Source organism: Notolabrus celidotus, chromosome 9, assembly GCF_009762535.1.
Source record: "Notolabrus celidotus isolate fNotCel1 chromosome 9, fNotCel1.pri, whole genome shotgun sequence".
In the NCBI taxonomy this organism is placed as follows: Eukaryota; Metazoa; Chordata; class Actinopteri; order Labriformes; family Labridae; genus Notolabrus; species Notolabrus celidotus.
The window spans coordinates 16663312-16685281 of record NC_048280.1 but is presented as its reverse complement, the minus strand read 5'-3'; the positions used below and the strand labels follow the sequence as shown (position 1 = coordinate 16685281).

Here is a 21970-nt window from a genome sequence, read left to right as displayed (position 1 = left end):
GACCAGTGTGAAAAATACTTTTTGAATTAGTGCCCCAGGTCATTTTCATGTCAGACACCATAAAATAGAAAACATATTGACATATCAAGATGCACGAGAGGATCTTTATTTTACGTGTGTATAAATTGACACAAGTCTGTTCTCAGTGTGTTTGCTTTGGGGTCCCTTTGTTCTTTGCTGTTGGAAGGGTAACAAAAAAAGCCTGTAGAAAATAAGGGGACAGAGGGGGGCATTACACACCACAAGGGTCGCCTTACAGGTCATATGACATGAGTCTCAACCATATAGTTGTTCAACGTTAATATTAAGTTGGCACTGATTATCTCTTACCTGTCAGCAGAATAGTTTAATACCAATTTCATAGTGTCAGACTTTGCATATATCTGTATATTATTCTTCACAAGTAAATTATCCCTAAAGCAGCAATGAGCAAAATATGAAAAGCACATTTGATCAGGGATGCACTGTTAATAAGTAAACTTCCCCTCAAAATATATGCGTGATAAGGGAGTTAAGAATGATGCACGTAAATTTTGGTGTGAGATGATGATACGTCAAATTTTTTACCATATTTTTATCTTTTAGCCAGCAGAGAGCTGTGTGGTCTCTGTTTTTCTGTTTTTTTTTACTGTACTGTGTTTTGATGCGTTTCACAGGCTTTCATGTTTTATATATTTGACCATGTTTATATTTCAGTTGTCTTCATCATTCTGCAGCACTTTGGCAAGCTTCCTTTTTTTAAACTGAGCTAAATAATGTGGATCAAAACTGTTAACGTTATTCAAAAAATTGTCTGTGAAAAAACAAGACACAGATAAAAGTTCAAATGATTGATTCCTTTGACAATAGAGAATGAACAGGGGAGTACACACTGTACATCTATATCTAAGTGCTGCCTGAGCCAAGCTTCTTTGATGCAATCAATTTACTTTACAACAAACCACCTGTAAGAAAAGTGCAGTGCAACATGTAAGGATAATGAAGAGAGGAATCAGAGAGGAACAAATTATCTGTGAACGTATTTGACCGATGTTATTTTTAGATGCTTTGATTGTAACATGTTATAACACAGTGGATATGAATCATACGCTTCCTACATATATCTGACCGTGGAGTGCAACTGGCATTTAAAACAATGCAGCTCACAGATATAATGCAAACATTTCCTTTGCAGTTTAGAGGATTTTAAAACAACATTTTTTCCTCCACTACAGCAATTTGCAAAATGTCAAACACTGTTATTATACTCCCTGTCAATGCAGGAAACGTACAGCCTGTCAGTTTAAAATGAAGCAGCGTGATGAGCTACCAGTGGGAGAGAGCAAAGGAACAGAGTCTTTAAAACAGAAAAGAGGAAGGACAAGTGAGAAAAAGCTAGAGCGAAAGGTGAAAAGGAAGTAAAAGCAGAGAATAATAATACAGTAACATAAGAGCAAAGGCTGGGAGGTGTGTTGGGTACACTGAGCCTTCACCAGCACATACTGCCTATTCTATACAAGAAAACCCAAGTGTGTTTTTTTCCCTGTCAATCACTACGGCAACAACCTAGGCAGTTGCCAAACAGCCTTTCAGTCTCTGGATCTGTTCTGTAAGCATCTGTGGTTGTGTGTGGTGTGTCATTTGGTGTTACACTGATTGGAGCTCTGTTACTTTAACCTTTACCTCTCTGCTCATCCCTACAGCACAAACACATGTAAGATAACTCCCAGATACGGGCACAAGCATTAATTTTTGGCAGTTTTGTTCAATATAGAAGCTCCCCAATCAGAGAATTTCCTCTTTCTGTCTCTCTGTAACCTACATACCTTCTAATCTCTCTCCCGATAGATCTCATTTCCTCTTAATTCCTCCTTATCCTGATGGTTTCCTGATGGTGACCTTTCATTTCATATCCTGTCTCATGAATTGAAGGCATTAACTCACACACAAACAGGTGCACACACCCACAAATTAACACCCCCAACAACATATACGACCCTCTTAAAAATGGGACCAGATCACCTACAGATCAACTGCAGTAATCTCTTGGATGAATAAAACATAACAGGACTTCATTGGTGGTGTGTGGATGCTGAACAGCTGGATGGCGACTTGAGCAGGGCTGAGTTCAAAGAGCCACGATGACCTGAGCGGAACATGGGTTTGACACACTGTCTGTGTGTCTGTAGACTTTTCAAGCCTGTGGTTTTCTCTTAATATTAACAAGGGGTACAGAACAAGGCTTCATAATGTTCAAGGGGTGCAAGGGCGCAGAGAAAGCACTCTGCACAGCTTGTCAAATTGCCTTCCTAATGGCCAGCTTGTCAGGCTTCTTCGTCTCTGTGGAGAAAGAAAGGACAAGTGGGGGGAGCGATCCATTCTCTCCCTGTCACAGCAAAAATCACTCATTCGTCTCTTTGTGTGGTAGCCGCTAGTTCCTTTCTTTTAATTCCTGATACTCAAGTGCATCCCGCTTATATTCAAATGGCGGTAATGATTCGCTAGTATGAGAGTAGAACGTGGAGAGAGGCCGGCAGTATTGTTGGCCCGTCAATCAGTTTGTCTGCACTCTGTCAAAGTTGCCTCACCTAGCTTAAAGGTACTTTCTTCCATTAAGTCTTGTCAACCATCATTCACTAGAGTCATCAACAGGAGGTTAAAGTTCACATTAATCGTTTCTCCTTGATTGCAAGATAACAGCTTCAGACTCATTACTGTCTTTTCATATCTTAATCTGCTCACAATCTTCCTAACAGCTCTCATACCAGATTTTCTATCCAAGAACTTCAACCGTCAGAGTTAAACTGATCCATGGTAAGTTTTTCCAAGTAAGAGCCCTATATAATGGTCTACAGGGCAAGGGCTAAAGTGGGTAACACAACTGCATAAAATCTCCCATTCCCTTTACAAGGCATGAACCTCTACAGTTGTTGCAATGTTATTTCTATGATGTATTTATTTTATTTAGTATTTTATTTTTATTAAAAATATGTGTAAAAATATATAGAGAAAACTAGTTTCAGTGTTAATGGTACAGTAGCGTGACTTTCTGCTTTTTATATAATAATGTGTACTTTGATCTGGAAATGCACACCAATCATTTGGTCCTAATTGTAATTTGAGGGGTTTTCAACAGGGGTTCTTGACAAGCGGTAACCTCTAGAGCTGAAAAATAAAGCGAAGCGCAAAACACTGCAGTTCCTAGAGTGTCCACTAAAGGCAGGCTCCAAAAGCCAGCCTTTAGTGGAAAATGCGTTTTCTGTGTTTCCTACACTACATTTTTTTTAACACATCCCTTAAGATTATTTAAAGGTTAAGAGTTATATATTTGCATAAAAAGAGGAACAGCTGACCGACAGATGTAGCTGTTTCCCTTGAGGGCAAAGCTTGCCTTCGCCACATCTCTTTGCCTGCTTCTCGGTTTATTTGCAGTTAGGTTGAGCCTGCATTTTTAATTCGATGCCCTCAGTTGGGCTTCAAAAACTCCTCAGAAACCACTGGGTGACATCAACAAGGCAACATCCATGTTTTATAAATCCTGTGGTTCTTGATATAATTCATAAATTTTCTGCTTTTGTCTTCTGTATTTTTGTTTGATTATCTTCCAGGCTGATCTTTCTGATCAGAAGTAGTGGTCAAAGGACAGAGGGGGTTGTATGTTTTATTGTAAATTGTAGTATTTACTTCATAACATTGATTAGGCTTCATGTACTGATCTCTTTCAATATTTGCTCGGAATTCTGGGCCCCATGATAAGATATCTCATTGGGACCCACCACTATAGCACGAGCTAGCCCGCAAAGATTTTATAAGATTTTTGAATGAATTACTAAAAATGACAATGATTGAAAACATTGTGTTGTTAAGGCAGTTGAAGGCCCACTTTTAACGCTGATGCGATACTCGTGATGAATCTACAGATTGTAATTAATCTATTGATGTCAGCAATGATTTACTAGCTCACAAGAAAAGATGTTAAATATCAGCAAAGAGTACTGCTATTTCCCCAAGGTATAAAAATAAGTTCTTGTGAGATCGAACCGTATATGCTGAATGATTCATGAATATGAGAAATTACAATGCAAATATGACCCAAGCTACAATGTTGACTCATCACTATAGATCTTATCTGCTGGTGTTAGCTTAAGCCGTTATCAAATTATTAGTTGTGCTCAACTTTCATGTGACAGAAACTTGGTTAAAAAAAACTTTTCCCTCCTCTTGCCATCTCCTTTCTTTATTTTCTTTTTCATATTCCTTTTTGGCTTTTTTAGGGGGGAGACAGGGAATTGCAGTATCACTCACTAAGCTCTCTTGACTGCTGTCAGATCGATCCTGATGACTGGTGTGGGGCAGACTAAACAATTTTGAGCACACAGGTGTGAGAGGGGACCACTGAGAGAGACCCTACATTTTTTCCAGATATAGATTTAAGAATTTTGTTCATTTAATCAGATCTCTTTGCCTTACTGGTGACGGAAAAAAAGATGTAAACAAAAAGTAAATTTTCAGTACAGGCTCATACTCGTCTCACTTCCCCCCACTGCGATGCCTTTGCCAACGTCCATATTCAGGGTCGTAAATGTTGACTTAAAAAGTAAAACTAGTGAGATATAGTTTTGGACTGAAAGATGCTGCTTGGTAGAAATCAGTGATTACATGCAAGGAAACAGTGTTTTATTAGGTGGCCTGTCTTTGGGGGAAACATGGGAAATGGCAGATACAATATCAGAATGCAAGGAAGAAAGTTATAATACCTTTTTGCATTTTTGTCTTTCTAACTCATGATGGAGCAGTGTTTATTTTTTTTCTGTGCATCCAACTGTTCCCATGATTCTACACTTCATATTTTGTCATCTTAGATTGTAAGTGAAAGACTTTATATGGCATTCTCTCGAATGTGGATAGTTCTTACCCTTTTTTTTTTTTCCATAAGTGCTCATGTCATGTGACAGAAGAAGCAATCTGAACGCTTGTGACGTTCAAACATAAAATACAATTATTCAACACCATCAGTTGTATCATTATATTTGAGTATTGCATTGTATGTTATGTAAACGTGCTCTATAAATAAAGTTTGAGTTGAGCTGGGTTGAGATAGTTGTCCTACTTTAGGGTCCATCTATGCTTGGCACATTGCAGTTCTAATAGGCTTTAAAATACAACCAAATGACCCGCAAAACTTGTATAACTTATGATAAACCACCTGAAACTTTTTTTATGATTCATTTCCTGTAAAAACCACAATAATCGTCTGGCCATCCATCCTAATAAGCCGAAAACAAAGCAGGAGAGTACTTTTGTTTCCAAAAAAGTCCAGCTCCTCATAATTTTCTATTCCTTTAATGATTCACATCCTCAGGCCTCAGCAGGCACACACTCACATAAAGAGGTATGTTTTTGCCATGAAGAGAAACCATTTGCTCATTTTGATGGAGGCCTAAAAGAGAGGTTGAGCTGTCTAAGTGGATTTTTCATTACTAAATGTAATAGGGCAAAGAAAATTACAGCTGCAGTAGCAGGAGGGGTATTAGGACTGCTCATGTACTTTTTACACTGACATTTGTAATGACCAAAGAGGTACAGTGCTGCTGTATATGAGCATTAGAGAAATTAGCACAGTGCTCTGTCTCCTGTTTGTGTGTGTTCGGCCCCTCCTGCACCAGCCTCCTCCACTGCCTGCCATCTGCAATTTGGAAAGGTACATCCAAACTCAGTGGAATGAAAAAGCATTTTTCTTCCTCCTGCTGCTGTCAGTCTGAGACTGAAGTGGAAGACTTACATGGAGGAAATAATATTGCAAATGGAAAGCTATTAGGGCAGTCAAGCACTTCTCATACTGCTTCTGAAATATGTAATTTATGTTCTGCTGCATGACAAACTTTTAAAGACTCAAAAATTGTAATTTCCTAACAGAACTCCAGCCTTTCAATGAACCCTAGACTCACAGTGCACATGTAATACATTTCTGAGGAAATGATGAAGATCAATTTGAGATCTATGAAAAAGAAATCCTGCGGTGAACAATTAGTTTGTGTCCTCTGCATCACATTTGGTCCTGACCCCTTAATCACTGCAACTTACACATCCTGCCAGGATCTATACAGCTGTATTTATTATACTACTACATATATGTATATCCTCAGTCTTGGGCAACAAAATGTCTCCATGTTAGCATTCTCATACCTGGAAATAGCAGTCCTTCAATGTCTCCAGCTCATCCACTTTCAATCTTTTTATTGATAAAAGAAAGCAGTCCAGAATCAGCTAATGAGCTTCTAGTAAATCATCAAAATGCTCCTAAACTAGTGGTAACTTCTACACTTGAAACTGTTGAAGTAATCTAAAAACCCATGGTCAAATGTCTGATGACAATTCAGCATCAGCAAACAACGTCAACATTTCCTGCCACTAGTGAAATAAGCGGTTAGCTGTATGATGATTGGCAGAGACTTACTCTTCTGTGTGCTGCCTTTGTTTATTTTATGAATGGCAGATTAAGAAGTGAGAATATATTCAAAGTTGAGAGTCTACACATGAACTGTTTCCTTGCATACAATCTAGCACAGAAATGGTGACGAAAAAGTATACTCCAACTACAAAGGAACACTATAATGCTTCTGATTCCAAAATTTGTGTCATGTGCCAACAGGTATTCCAGAATAACCAGTGAAAAGAGTTCTGTTAGAGTTAGGGATGGGTACCGAATTTGGTACTTTTATAGGTACCGACCGAATTTCTTCGGTACTACCGAGTACCGATTCACTTAAAATCCAACGGTACCATGTTCCGGTACCTAAACGCATCCTTGTGACTGTGAGGGAGTGGAAGAGTAGGCGATTTTCGCCCTGTAATAAAGTTTGACACTGATCGGGTGGACGTCTCTGCTCTCTGCATCTGCGCCAAACGGAGTCTGCAACTGACAGGCGAGCACACTCACGGCGAGGCAGAGCTGCAGGAGGATTACGTTGAGAAGGTCTCTCTCGCTCCGACTACCTGCCCTTTTTATAACCGTTCCTGTGTGCGTGAATGCCCAACAAGTAAGTTGTGTGTCCTGTTATTATAAAGAGACGGAGAACTGACTTTCCCGTCCGCAGACATTCACGTGTGTTCATTGATAAACTCCCAAAAGAGCAATTAGACGCCACGAGCCTGTATCAGCTAATATATCTAATCACCTATATAATCCTGTTTCTGTTCATTTCATGTTAAACTAAATAAATATGTTAAAAAAAAAAAATTGAGATTGTCTTATTAAACAAATTAACATTTATTACCACATAAACACACAAAAGTACCGAAAATTGGTACCGTTGAGTACCGTATTGGTTCAATAGTGAAAGGTACCCATCCCTAGTTAGAGTTTCATGTTTGTTTTCACACATTACAGTTGTTTACGACTGAATAATCACTAAAATCAAAAGTATTAAACATTATCAAAACCTTACACTCAAGGAGCAAAACATCGGCCTAGATCTGCACCACTATAAGCACAATGTCAGCCTCCCACTTTTTGCAAAACACTAACACACTTGTATACATTAGACACAGAAGTATATCATGTCCCTTCCTTCAATTCTAAAGCATTGACTGTCACATTACCACACCTATGAGCCGATTGGTTAAACACAGCTATCAGGTGCATAAACACACGATTGCTTAATTGTAGACACACCAATCAGGTTTAAGCACTATAAAAATGCAGCAGGTGAGTTCACCTATCTTCAACTGGATCCAGTATTTTATGTTTGTCTGATATTTGCTGAGCTTACAGTGTTATGCACACTACTGTAGTAGCATGAAAACTAGGAAAACTATGTTTTGTTGTTTTGTTGTCTTATCACTGAGAAGTAGAGTTGCTAAAAGTGTTTCAGGTTAGCAGCAGCAGTGTGTAACTGGTTCAAACAGAACTAAGTCATATGAAATGTGTGTGTTTCGGTAGCAAAATATGGTTTTGATAAATTAGTGTATAGTTTTCATTTTGAAAAGGATCTAAGGTGTTCTGCTACTTGTGTGTGTGGTTGTGTGAATTGTGTGTTGTGTTTGGACAAAATGAGCCCTGTTTCCAAAATCGTGTTTCAGCAAACGTAAAAAAACTGTAAGTCATAGTAGGTTGTACTTCCTGAAGGATCATATTGAACAGGGAAAAGTCAGCAGTAACAGCAGTAACAGAAGTGACAAGAACATCAGCACACAAATTAAAATAGGGTCTTGTTTATTTAAATAAAAAACTAGACAGATACCTCTGTATGTACACATTACAGTTATTTATCCAGTTAATTTCTCATCACAAAATTCCCTTTAGGAGGGAGGACCAGATGGTCTCAGACATTTTCAGGGTGGGCATAAGACCCTGCTTTAGTAACTAAAGCCACCAGACTGCACCTGTTAACCATTTGAAAATAATAAGAGTAATAATCAAACACACATTTATACACACACACACAAAATTGTATGAAGTGGAGTTTGACTATAGCATCATGTCCACTGAGACGGCACTCCCTTCATTTCATTTACTCCATCACCCAATATTTATTCCACTTGAATCTCCCTAAGGGTTGCTTTTCTCCCCCTCCCCTCCATCATATCCACCCTCATTAGCACATAACAGCCGATCCACATGCATAGCAGGGTCCTGATTTAGACGTTCAACCTGATTAGCCCTTAATGATCTGAGACAAGCTACCTGAATGGAAGTGCACACAGTGGTGTAAGACAATAACATGTCATCCTCCCCCCCCCCCCCCCCCCCCCCAACACAAATGTAAGCACACATCCATACTAACATACATTCCCTGCGGTACCTTTATCAATCTGTTTTGCTCATTTTCAAAATGAAGACACTGAAATACGAGACAGCAAACTAATTATCATTTATAATGGCAGGAAAGACACAGATTAATGGTGTAGTACAAATTGTTGAGATGTTTCATCTTAAAGGGAGATTTAAGATACTGTGGGGCGGCTTTTAATTACTACTACGTGTGCTTAAACAGTGTATATCCCAGAGGTGTGTTTAATAAAATCATTACAAAGCAAATGAAGTCTAATTTGTCTGGTTATTTATCTGATCTTGAGGATTATAACACTCATTTACCACAACAAATAAAGGTTAAATTAACAGCAAGGTCCTTCTAACAGATGCTTCAATAGTCAAATACCATCATAAAACCCTCAGAACAATTAGACAACTATATACAGCATGTACAGGCAAAGAATTAAACCTACTATTTGTATTAATTTAAGACAAACTCGTAGATGAGGATGTATAATGAGCAGAAATAATCAACGTTCATGGCCTCTCTATCCCCTCTCCTCTCATTCTCCTCTGAGAGAGTTTAAAGAAGACCCACAATGCCCTTGGCTATTCAATCATTTGTCAGTCAGAAGAAATGGATGTACTGAATAAATGCAAAGGCGTCAAATTCATTACCACAATCAGAATTTAATTTCTTTTCTTTCCCGCCACACATTCCCTGCTCTCATCTCTTGTTTCTCACTCTTCTCGGGATTATGTTATTTTTCCGTTTTTGTACACCGGTAATGTTTATCGCTGATATACAGTGCAAGATACATTCCTAATCTTTCTTCTATGGGAGCGATGCATTGGAGCTGAAGCTGAAGCTGAAGCTGAAAATAGCTCCCTGAATAGATGAATGATTTCCTCTAATGACAAATGACAGAATGTCAAATTCACATGTAGCAGATGGGATGCATTTCAACACAGTGCCTGCTGATCAGACAGTTCACACATTCTGCTCATTGAATCAGAGAGAGAGGAGCAGGTTCCTCACAATTCTAAAAAAAAAAAATTACCTTACATGAAGGAAACAGTCAAGGCACTATCAATGTGCAGTTATTTTGGGTTCATTTTCCCCCCGGCAATTTTTCATCTATGCTTAAGGCCAATACATTTCTCAGCTATCTGTAATTTCCTCGTTACTGCCCACTTCCTCTCAACCTCTGCTGTGTTTATTTCCTTTCTCTCACCCTCTGCTCCAGCTCCTGAAGCACTTTCTCGCTGACCGGGTCTGCCTTTGTAACCACAGCTTTTCTGCCTTCTGGCTCAACCACGATGGTCATAACGCAGCACATATCCACCAGCTCCTCCTGACACCGCTTCATCCCGGCATCAAGCTGCCCTTTTCGAGACGGGTCTCGCTTCAGAACTGCTTTTTCTGCCACTGAGAAGCCCAGAAGGCCAGTCAAAACCTCATTGGACAGCTCTACATCCAGGTAACCTGTTCCATCAGAGATTTGGCGCAGACACGCCAAAGACCACTGCTGCTGCTCAGTTTTCCCAACAGAGTCACAATAAAAGCTTTGACACAGATCTCTGCAGGCTGCTTGTTTTGTTTGGACATCTGCTCCTCCAGCAGGCATAAATATGTAAAAGGTGGAGAGGTCAAGGTAAAAACGAGACCTGAGCTTTCACTTTGTGCTTTTTTTTCAGCCAAAAGTCTATCAGCTTCAACAGTGCTTGAGGTGCTACTTTCTCCCTGGTGTGTTTCAGTTTTTAATGAGCTGCTGATGAATCCACAATTGTAGCTTAAAGTTTTGGTTTTGGCTTCACCTGGTTTTTGTTGAACAGGGAGCTGATTTGACGCTCCCGTCCTCCCTGCTTCTGCCTCCTGCAGGAAGCAGTCAATATCTACATCCATGAAATCACTCTCATCATTACTAACAGATTCTGGTTGCCCTGATGGCTTTGCAGCTGTAGAGTGAAACTGCTCTGTAGCCCCTCGACCACAGCCTTGATTGTCTCTTTTCTGCAAGGGGAACCTGGAGTCACTGGAGCCAAGCCATGGTCCTGAGCTGTTGGAAGTTTGCGGTTGTATTACTTTGCTAGGATTTTCTGTGCTCCTGTGACTGCTGCTACTCACATCTGTACTCTGTTCAACAATCACACTGTCCAACTCATCCAGGGGAAGGTCATCAAAGTCTTCATCAGGGAAGTCTTCATCTATCATGCTGTGGTCTGGGATGTCTTGTTGGGTGGAGCCTTCAGGAGGTGCAAGGTCAGAGAGGTCTGAGTCATCTTGTCTGATATTGTGGGGACGATCTTGGAGAGGACCACCTCTGCTGTTTTGGGTTGAGACACTTCTGTGAGAACGGGCCGAGACATCGCTTCTGCAAAAGACCGGCCCGCAGTATTAATAAAGCTTTACATATGCAACTGTGAACAGTGTTTACAGAGGTGATGTTCAGGGTCAAAAACTGGCCATGGATGGCCCTTGGATATGTATGGGGATCACTAATTTTTATTGATATTGATACCATTATCAACTTAGCCTACTTAATGATCCATGTCTTCATAAATTCCATTTCTAATACTCTTCTATTATGTGGTGGAAAGATAAGATGACTACACATTTTTAACAGAACTAGTAATGCTTTTTATTATTGACATTTTAATTCCCTTTGCCCAACAGAAACTCAGTTGACCCAACCTTGAACGTGTAATAATGTAACCTTTTGTCACCTTGTTTAGTTAACTAGCTTTTATCCTGCAGATTTCAACATTGGTTTAGCATTTTTAATTAGCAGGACTTGCTAATTTGTTTTGATGCGATTGCCATGGCTGCATTTGGTGGAGCAGGAGGAAGATGACCTGCAGCAGCATTATCAGCGGGAGTTGACAGGGGTGAAGAAGGTAGCAAATTTTGGTTTCATCTGATGCACAATGCTGATGTGCTTGGCAAAAGAGGTTGTGTTCCTTGTTACCAGAAACTATTGAGAAACTTCAATTGCATTTCATGCAACCTGTTGGTTGGCCAGCCAATCATATTCCAAAGCTTTATTAGATAACTGATGTATGTTTGTGCACCATTTGGACCCAGGAGACTCAATGGTAAAATAGATTAGCTCAAACTTTTGGTTTTTGAAAAATGCAGAACTGGGTCCTTCGTTGAACCAAGTTTCAATACCCATCTCTAGCCATGGACACAGGTATTGCAAAGCCACCAAATTCACATGGATAATTGAGGTTAGCAAGTTTACTCTGCAATAACAAACACTGTCTGGACACCAAATCCTAATGTTCCAGTTATATCTTATAACCTTTGTGCTTGGATTAAAAAAACATATATAGTTTTTTTGCATCGTAGATAAAGTCCTGCTACCTCAACAGCTGACCTCGACACTTTTTAATTAAAATTGCAGTTTTAAACAGATTTACCTCTGTAAAGTTTTGGAGAGGCATCTTATCAGTACAAAATGTAAACTATTGCAGTGTTTGTAATGTTGTTATTTCAGATTGAGAGCTTTATAGTTGGCCATCAAATACCAGAGCTTTTTTCCTTGTGGGGGTAGTGCTTAGAAAACGTCTCTGATGCTGCATTATTGAGTCGAATTGCAAACATGTGAATGTCTGAAACAAACTAAACTGCATAGATGAATGTCAGCTATACATCTGAACAGTCAGTGCTATCTTTGGTAGCAGCCTGACAGTGGTAAGTGGTCATAATTTTCCTCCAGACAGCTTGTATGCATTTATATCATAACAAAAGACCTGGCTCAATCCATCACATTAAAACCTTGAATTATGCAGCAATTTGTACTCATTTGTTTCTTACAGTGCAGGAAATTGGTGGTCCATATGCTGTGATTGGAATTGGCTTTTCACTGTGATGTTTGATTAGAAAGAAGTATATGCTTTGATTCTGATACAGGGTTTCTATAAGTGTCCTCTGTTTGGTTCTGTTATATATGATGTTATTTGTCTTTAACTTCCTAAATAAATCTCAGAGCTGTCCATTGTTGCAATAAAAAAATACATAGGATGGGGGGAATAAGAAAAGAAAATGCTAAGAAAAAATAATAGACTGACATGTTATAAATTAAGTTTGTCTGTGGCTTTTGAATGAACGTGATCAATGATTCCTAGATGATGCGGATATCTTTTGCTCAAATATAGGAGTTCCAGCATGAGAATATCAAGCCATCACATACCTGGATGAGGCTGTGGAGTGCAGGCTCCTGACAGAAGAGTTTCTGGAGGACTGAGTGGAGATCTGACTGAGGGTTCTGTAGCCACTGTCTTGAATATACCTAGCAGGGACTCTCTCAACCTCCTCCTGCGTCTCTACACTGGCCAACAACTCTGCATCCTCAAGCTCCAGGTCCTCCACTTCTGGGTTACCTAAAGAGAAAACAGAACACCATGATAAGGTTTAGGTAAAAAATTGAAACAAGTGGTTCAAGGCATCTTTTCATCTACCAGATGAAACATACAAGCTCTCGTTAACACACCATGTTGGGGTTGTGGGGCCCCTTCCCCCTCCTGCTGCTGCGGCTCCTCTTCAGGAAGTCCCAGAGTCCGACAAAGTATCCGGCCCTGTAAGAGAGGTGTGACTTAATCTAAAGTTTAAATTACTGGTCAGGCTGGTCAACTTTCAAGTATAACAAAACTAAAGAAAGGTAAAAATGTATTTGTTTGAATCAGCTTGAACAGTTTACTTTATTATTCCTCTCCACCAGGTCCTCCACTTCACCACCCAGGATCTTGATGTTGGACGACCCCAACAGAAGCATCCCGAGTCTGCAAACCATCCGGCCCTTCAACTGCAGCTTCACACCAGGTCTGAGGGTAACAAGTGTCAGATATCCCTTTAAAACATAGACTCATTTATTTTCAATATGGTGAAAGGTAACAGAAATTTAACTTTGAGAATGCCCGTTAGATATTTACTAACTTTAAAATCATATCCATTTTGAAAAATGGGTTCTTCTCATTTCAAAACTAGAGATACAAAACAATGGCACAGAGCTATTTAATTCATCAGTTTTGACCTGAGATCTGCAGTGAGTGCAGGGATAGGCTGATACTCCATCGCCTCCAAACTCTGGACTCCATCGGTCACCTGCACAACGAAGAATGTGAAGTCATGACAGGTTTACTCTAAAACTGTTGTTCACAAATCTAACAGTAGGAAAAAACCCAGAAACAATTACAACTGACTTAGAATAGGTCTATGCAATTGTCCTGCCATGTAGCAGCTCCAAAGGCACACTATCATGTGTGCCGATATGATAAAACAGAGTTCTTACTGATAAAGATGCATTTCTGTGGTCAAAGTAGCAAGCTCTTGAAGCTCTCTTTTATCAGCCGATTCTGGCCAGTCTTCCATTTTATTTCTTTAAGATCTCTCAGCCACTTTTGACACAATAGACCACTCAATTTTAATCAAGCGCTTAAATGAATGGGTCGGCATCTCTGGCACTGTTTTAGATTGGTTTAATTCTTATCTCCGCAATAGGACTTTTAGCGTTTATATCGGTAATCACAGATAGTCCACACAATCATTGTTTTATGGGGTTCCTCAGGGATTCTTGCTTTTTACAATTTATATGCTTACCCTGTGCTGCATGTAGGTGACACACAGCTCTACTCCTTTGATCATTCTAATCATAACCAACTGTCCTCACTCCACTCCTGTCTGAATTAAGTTAAAATATGGCTGTCACACAATTTTCTCCAACTCAACACAGTCAAATCCAAAATCATGCTCATATGGAAAATTATGTTATCACGATAAAATATTTCATATCAGTCGATGCATGCACAGTTACACCTCTGCAAATGATCCAGAACGCAGCAGCACGTTTGGTCTTCAACCAGCCTAAGACAGCTCATGTCACTCCCCTGCTCATTTCGCTACACTGGCTTCCAGTTGCAGCTCGCATCAGATACAAAACTCTAATCATGACTTACAAAGCAGTAACCAAAACTGCTCCAGTTTACCTGGAACCGCTCATCCAGGTCTACTGCCCTTCTCGCCCGCTACGCTCAGCCTCTGAAAAGCGCCTAGTGCTTCCAGCACACAAGGCCTCAAAATCATTAGCTCGACGCTTCTCTAAATGGTGGAATGAATTGGCCAACTCCATTCGATCTGCAGAGTCCCTCTCTACTTTCAAAAGACAGCTAAAGACCCAGCTCTTTAAGAAGCACTATGCACTTAGCTAGACTGTTCTCCACTGTTGTCCCCAGTGGCAGACCATGTCGTCCAGCTACAGTTGACTCGCACTGTCCTGCTCTACTCTGGGAATCTGTGTTCAGCTCTCGAGTGACCCAGCACTTGGTACTTTGGTAATTATTGTGGTGATGTTAATTTTTGATGATGATAAAGGAAGGTCTTAAATGGTTTGGTTGCCTCATTGTAGATGTTTCTTATTTAAAAAATAAATAAAAAAATCCTTATTTACTTTTGTGCATTGCCTTTACACTGCTTAGCAGTACCTGCACCCAAATTGACTTGAGGCACTTTGTAAACCGTACTGATCTTGTTTCCTCTTGTCTAGATCTTTGCTTGTGTTGTTCTTGTTCTCGTATGTACGTCGCTTTGGATAAAAGCGTCTGCTAAATGACATTGTAACATTGTAACCTGCTTAAGCGAACACAACCTCTCAAAACTCCAGTTAATCCAAAACGCTGCTGCCAGACTCCTCACACACCAATAAAAGGGAACACATCACACCGTTTTTAGCCTCTCTTCACTGGTTGCCTGTGGGTTTTAGAATTGATTTTAAGATTTTAACACTGACTTTTAAAGCAGTAAATGGACTGGCCACTAAGTACCTAAGCGAGTGTCTAAAAATGTATGTCCCCAACTGCTGCCTCAGATCCTGCGGCAGGTCCCTCTTGGAACTTCCTAGAGTAAAGTTAAAAACCAGAGGTGACCGGCCTTTGCAGTCAGGGCCCCATCACTCTGGAATGACCTGCCGGAGGAGATCAGGAAAGCCACATCCTTGTCCTCTTTTAAATCTTTTTTAAAAACACACTGAGGCCTTTGTCCATTTAAATCATGCTATTAAAGCATCCCTGCTGGATTTAAACTATATTGAGTGAATTGGCATGAATAGATTTTCTATTCTATGCTGGTTTACACTGATTTTTAAAACATAAAGATGGTCAAAGTCTTTCTGACCACCCATCCAACCATTAGCTATGGATTATCTTTCCAGGGTCACAAGCTGGAACAGATCCCAGCAGGCATTAGGTGAGAGGCGGGGCAAACCCTGCACGAGTCGCCTGACAATCACAGGGCCCACACAGGGAGACAGAAACCATTCACACTGCACTTTATTAACCTGACTTTTTGGCAGTTGCATTTTAACTGCCAGTGGTCTTTACACCTCATGACTCCCAGAAGTGTGGAACTTGCTCAAAAGGTCTGCTGAAGAGTAAAAAAATATATAGCCATGGCAACGTTTCTAAGCAACACCGGTGCTATTCTTGAGAAACCATAGAGCCATGACAAGTGTAATACTTAAGGTGAAAATTACAGTCTGCGCCTTATATCCTGACAATTTACTCTTTCACATGCTCTCACTGATTGTGGCCGTCCATCCTGATTCAGTTAGGAAGAGAAGCACAAGTCTCCATCCTTCCACCTAACCAAACAAAGAGACACGGCCGGCCTTTATAACAGTACGGGACAGCTCACTGAAGAACAAAACAGAGACAGTGGATTGTTCAAGGTACAAATATTCAGTAAATATAATATATAATATACCAGTGTTATGTAATCACTTTAAAAGTGTATTTCAATTCTTCTGAATTCAATCTTAAGGAATATAAGACTCTCTAGTCTCAATAATGTGGGATGAATGAGAGAAATCATGTTGTTTAAAATGGAAATCCCAGGCTCAACGACACCCTGTCATTTCATCTCATGTCTGAGGATTTGTAACAGACTCCCAGAGCTTTCTACACCGTCAAGTTTAATAAAAACTCACAAATAGAGTAGAGGGCTATAGCTACAAATAAACAGCTCGGCTGGTTAATGACTATGTAAACATTAGCTGCTAGTCACTCGCCATGCATACAGTATGTTCAGTGAAATTTGTGAAAAAGATGTGCATGTGGAGTATATGAAGCAGTCAGACTTTTTTTTCTCCACAGAGACAGAGGGGACAAGTAGAGGCAAACAGCTCAGTCAGTGGGGATCAAACGGAGATGTGTTAGGAAAAATGAGTGTTTCATTTCAGGCGACAGCAAAGGAGAGCAGCTGTTAAAAATGTACAATGTTTTCCAGTGTTCACATTTGAGTTTTTTTTTACAGATATTGGGTGTTCCTCCAACCAAGAGGCATTGATTGTCTCCTGCTTTGCTTTGAGTGATGCTCTGAAGTCTTCATGGTTGTCACACTCAATAATAGACGTGTGAGGGAGTATGAGTGTTTCATTTCATGTACATCTAGAGGTGCTCCAAAGAGTTTTGTCGGGTGAGCACTGTTCAAAGGGCCCAGATAATCGTATTAGGTAAATAACTGGATTGGTGTTCTACATTTTTAATCTTTAGACTGCATGCTTTAGTAAATTGCTGCGGTACATTATTTAATGTCTGTTATTCGCCTTGATTTGGAGCTTCAGATAAAGGCTGAGTCTGTGTGACAAGCTGCTGGAGGTATTTGTAAAGAAAGGAGAGAGTGGTGAGACAATAGAGCGCAATATGGCACCTATGCCTCGACTTTGAGTGCATCCAGAAAAGAGCCACAAAGTCTACTCCAGATGACAGTTTCGTCTTATTTTAGAACTATCAGTATGTATAATTTGAAGGCAAACAAATCCTATCGCACATTTTCCTTCTTCTTTTTTTAAACACTTGATACAACTACTTTGTCTGCTGGTCATTTTCAGGCGCACATTTATTCTAATCCTTTGTTTCGTGAATGCCTCTAACCTGCAGTAGTAGCATACGTGTTGGTTTGGCCTCCCAGGGCCTCTGTGTGTACTGTGTGACAGCGGACACCTCGTCGTTGGTGCGGTCGGTTCCCCTCCAGCTCAGCAGCTGACTGTACACAGGCTGACTGACGTCCAGTAACGAGTCAACCTAAAAAACAAGAGAGACCTTTGATTGCGTGACCTTAATGCATATAATATTCTTAAATTGTAGGTGAAAGGTGACACTTCTTTCATATTACAGTATATTTTTTGTTAAGGGGGGTTTTCAAATTGCTCATGAACATGCCTGTTGTGACTCCCATCATTTTTATGAACCAATTATCAGAGCTATGGCTTAAATGTCATTATGCAACCCTGTGTAGCAAAATCAGAAATAACTGGCTGTAATTCCTCCATCTTTTACAGAATTATTCTGTCTCTGGGTTTCCAGCTGAGTTTCCATTTTCCATCATAAAGAAAACTCAAATGCGGTGGAGCTTATTAGAATATAGCACCCGACTGAACTCCAATCATTTTCCTTTCTTTGAAATGAACCAACTCATTTCATGAATGCTGGGACTTTGTTAATTTTGTGCATTGTTGATTTTTCTGAATCTTACAAATGCATGTACCAATAAAAAAGGCAAAAAGAAAGCTCTAGGCTGCTCTGATATTTGACCAAAATTACCTACAACCAAATGTTATTAAGATATGACTTAGTGAACCTGTACATGCGCACACACGGCTAAAAAAAAGAAAAGTAAAAAGACTTAGTATTACATTATTTTTGAGGTAACTGTCACAGATATTTTTCTATGGATGTCGTAAATACAATGTTGATTTGGAAACTGTGAAAACATGTCCCACTCATTAAAAAAGCTATAACTATTATTTTACTACTTTTTTTTTTTTAGACCTACCTTATAAAAAACAGAAGACATTAAAAATCAAAGATAACTGTGATATTCATGCTCAACCATTTATTAATGATCATATAAAGCATATAATGGTCTGAAGCCAATGATTCAAAGCCTTTTTTGTCATTAATCACATTGAGTAGTTATTGAAATAGAGACATTCATGTACAGTGTATATACGCTATTATACTTTGTCATTAGTCCCCTAGGGTAACTCATTCTGTCACTTTTCAGAAACACACCCGAGAAAAAACAGGTTAACATGGTCACATATTAAGAGACATGCATGCACTTGTAGACCAGGGAAACTTAAGTTAAATTTAATAAAAAAATAAATAAAAATAAAATAACCTTCAGTCATTCATTCATTCAAAGTAAAGGCCTCAAAAATCACGAGTTTCCTTCAAACTCTCCATCTATTTATAAGTAGTTTTAATGAGTATGGTTGTATTCTTGCGCCATACTTTGAAAATGTAAAGTAATATAAAGTTATTTGAAAATGTTCATTAGATATGTATTTTAAATCACAGTGTAGACGTAAATTGGTCACCCACAATAAAATGGAATAAACATAATAAGGGTATCTTACATGATGCATACAACAAACAATCTTGCACCTGGACACAGAAGTTTCCACTCAGTTCAGTCTTCTGGGCCTGACTGATCCCTTCAGGAAGAACAGGGTGGTCCAGGTCTCTCAGGTCTGTCAACAACCACTGGTCCAGCACCTACAGTTTCAAGTCACACAGTGAGGAGGGGAGGAGGAGGAGGAGGAGGAGGAGGAGGAGGAGGAGGGGAGGAGGGGAGGAGGAGAGGGGGGGGGGGGGGGGGGGGTCAAAGGCTATTTGATATTCTCTCATTCTACATCAACTTCAAATCAAACTGCAAGACCCTTTTTATGATGCTCTTCAAATAAAATAATTGGTTATAATCTGACTCCTGCGACAAAAATGGCCTTCACAGTATGATACACTAAAAGTAACATTGTTAGACAAGACAGGCAGCCTGGGTCAGATCCAATTTTACTATTACACAACACAGAAATATTAAGGCAGCGTGACTCAGTTGTGTCAAAATGCCCCTGCAGATTTTTTGTCTCTCAATCATTACAAAAACGACCTAGCCGTTGTCAAAAGGTGCCCTCCTTGAATGAGATGCTGTGACCATGTGGGCTCCTTGCATGATCTGATATCGCTGTCATGATGTTCCTGGAACCATCAGGCGATGCTCGTGCCAAGAGAAACCGAGCACTGCCTCCTCATTTATTTGAAATAGATAAAAAGCGTTGGATATGGAGGGACACAGCTGTTCCCCACAATGTTTAGGCACACTTTGGTGTACGAATGATGCGTAAATGCTAGAAAACATACCCCACATGACGCCACCACCAGCTGGTACAGCTGACACAGGGCAGGATGGATTCATGCTGTTTACACACACACAAAAAAGCTTTGCTTTCTGCATGTTGAATTTGTAAGACCATGAGGTGTCCCTTCTCTCCTCTGTTGTCCACTTTTTACCAATCATTACTCACTGTAACATTATCTTCTTTATACTCAGCTGATAGTAAAAGTCTGCAGCTCTGTTTTTTGTTATTCCTGGGCTCTATGAGTAGTATTCTCTACATGCTGAATATTTGTGAGGATCTTAACAATTTTTATTTTATTTTGGGGGCTTTTACACCCTTTTTTTTTTATTATAGGGGAGAGGACAGTGGATAGTATAGGAGACAGGGAGAGAGAGGGGGATTGACATGCGGAAAAGAGGCCGCAGGCTTGATTTGAACCCGGGCAAACCGCTTCATGGGTGCGCAATTTGGCCATGTCTGTGCCCAACATTTTTTTTAAATAGGGCCTTGAAGTGTATAGCATTAAAAGGTTACTTTGTTTACCATCTTCAATGAAAAATAGGGATGCACTGAATATGAGAGGAACACCAGTACTGGCCAATATTTGCCCTGATGGCAGATATCAGCCCATCTGCAAATAATGTGTCATATGACAAAAAAAGAAGCATGTATTTGAGATCCGAAGATCAGTTAATGTTGAGATATAGATATCTGTAATTGCATAAACAGTTACTAGATTTCAGAGTAATTTTTGGCAATAACTGAAATGATTCAGCCCCACACAGCTGTGGGATACTGTACATAGATATAGCTGTGAGGACCTGGGACAAGAGCCGGAAAAATCACAATATCAATTGGTAAGGTGGGGTCACTGACTATGCATCATTATACGGACGGATATAGATCAAGTAGGACCATCATCCCCCCTCCACACAACCCCCTGTCATTCTCCATCCAAGTTTCCTGGTTAAGTCATGAGATCATATATAAACCATGCCATGAAAACTGACTATGCAATAAGATCATTCTGTATACCTGCTGGTTAATTTGCTGCTGTGATAGACGACCAGCTCCTCCTGCCTCTTCCTGCAGCCACTCCACGCAGGCCGCCACCCAGGTGGTGGGCACCTGGATATGCCAAGATGACTGCAGCCAGGTCTGGGTGGCACGGGCAACTACCTGAGTCTCAGGGCCCATAATTGACCTTTGTATGTGTTTGATTTACTGCTACTTCTGCTATTTTGTCCACTTTTATCTCGTCTAAACAATGGCATGCAACTAAAACATCAGGTAGTGTTAATTTAGCTTCTACAGACCAAATATGTACTATTCCATATAATGAGTAAGCATTGTAGTTTACCCATTTTGAAAAGGTTAACTTATTCTCTATTTTTGGAAGTGTGAATTTCCTCTTTTCAAATGTTGCATCTAATATAATTCATGGACTAACTCTGCAGTTCTTTAAGGGCTTAAAGGGGGTGCATCTGTAAAGGGGTCATCTCCCATCTATATCTCCTAAAGTACTTGACATCTAATCTTTCAATGATTCAGCCGCAGGAGAGAGTAGATACTTATGATACAATAACATGGTGGATTTGCTTTTTGTTATTTCTCATTGATCATCTCAGCCCGGTTAAGCCCCGTGTCTCTGCAGACAGTCACGGCAGGGTACTCTGGAGAAGAGAGAAGGAAGATTGAGTGGGAGAAGAATCATGCCATATAAGTATACACACTGAAATAATGTTGGTGTCAGATAAATTAGCCACGAGGCATGACAACAGCCTCTTCCTCGCAAAGTAGCAAAGGCGCCAAAGTGAACCAACACGTTTAGTAATGATTCTACTTTACCTTCGCTTTGTGTCCATTCAAGGTGACAATAGAGGCTCGTGCATTCAAACAGCTCTGATTAAGCATACCAACTAACACCCTTACAGGGTGGCACATTAGAATGCAGATAATATTTGAAACTGGAAGGACTTGAACAACCACAGAGAACTAGGATCTCGTAGTATCCCGGAAGGAGGGCTTACCAACCGTGTCGCTCTGGAGACGCCCCTGCGTA

At 40.0% G+C, this 21970-nt stretch overlaps 1 protein-coding gene across 1 annotated transcript; it reads right to left on the bottom strand.

Annotated features, from left to right (window-relative positions):
- Window positions 1-8837: 8837 nt before the first annotated feature.
- Window positions 8838-21966, bottom strand: rmi1 (RMI1, RecQ mediated genome instability 1, homolog (S. cerevisiae)). Its single transcript, XM_034692592.1, is given in 10 exon segments — window positions 8838-10235; window positions 10238-11109; window positions 12931-13120; window positions 13231-13315; window positions 13438-13561; window positions 13771-13841; window positions 17663-17812; window positions 19178-19288; window positions 20944-21581; window positions 21757-21966. Coding segments are annotated over 9 exon segments (2049 nt in total). The 5' UTR covers window positions 21106-21581; window positions 21757-21966; the 3' UTR covers window positions 8838-9951.
- Between the last annotated feature and the right edge of the window lie 4 nt (window positions 21967-21970).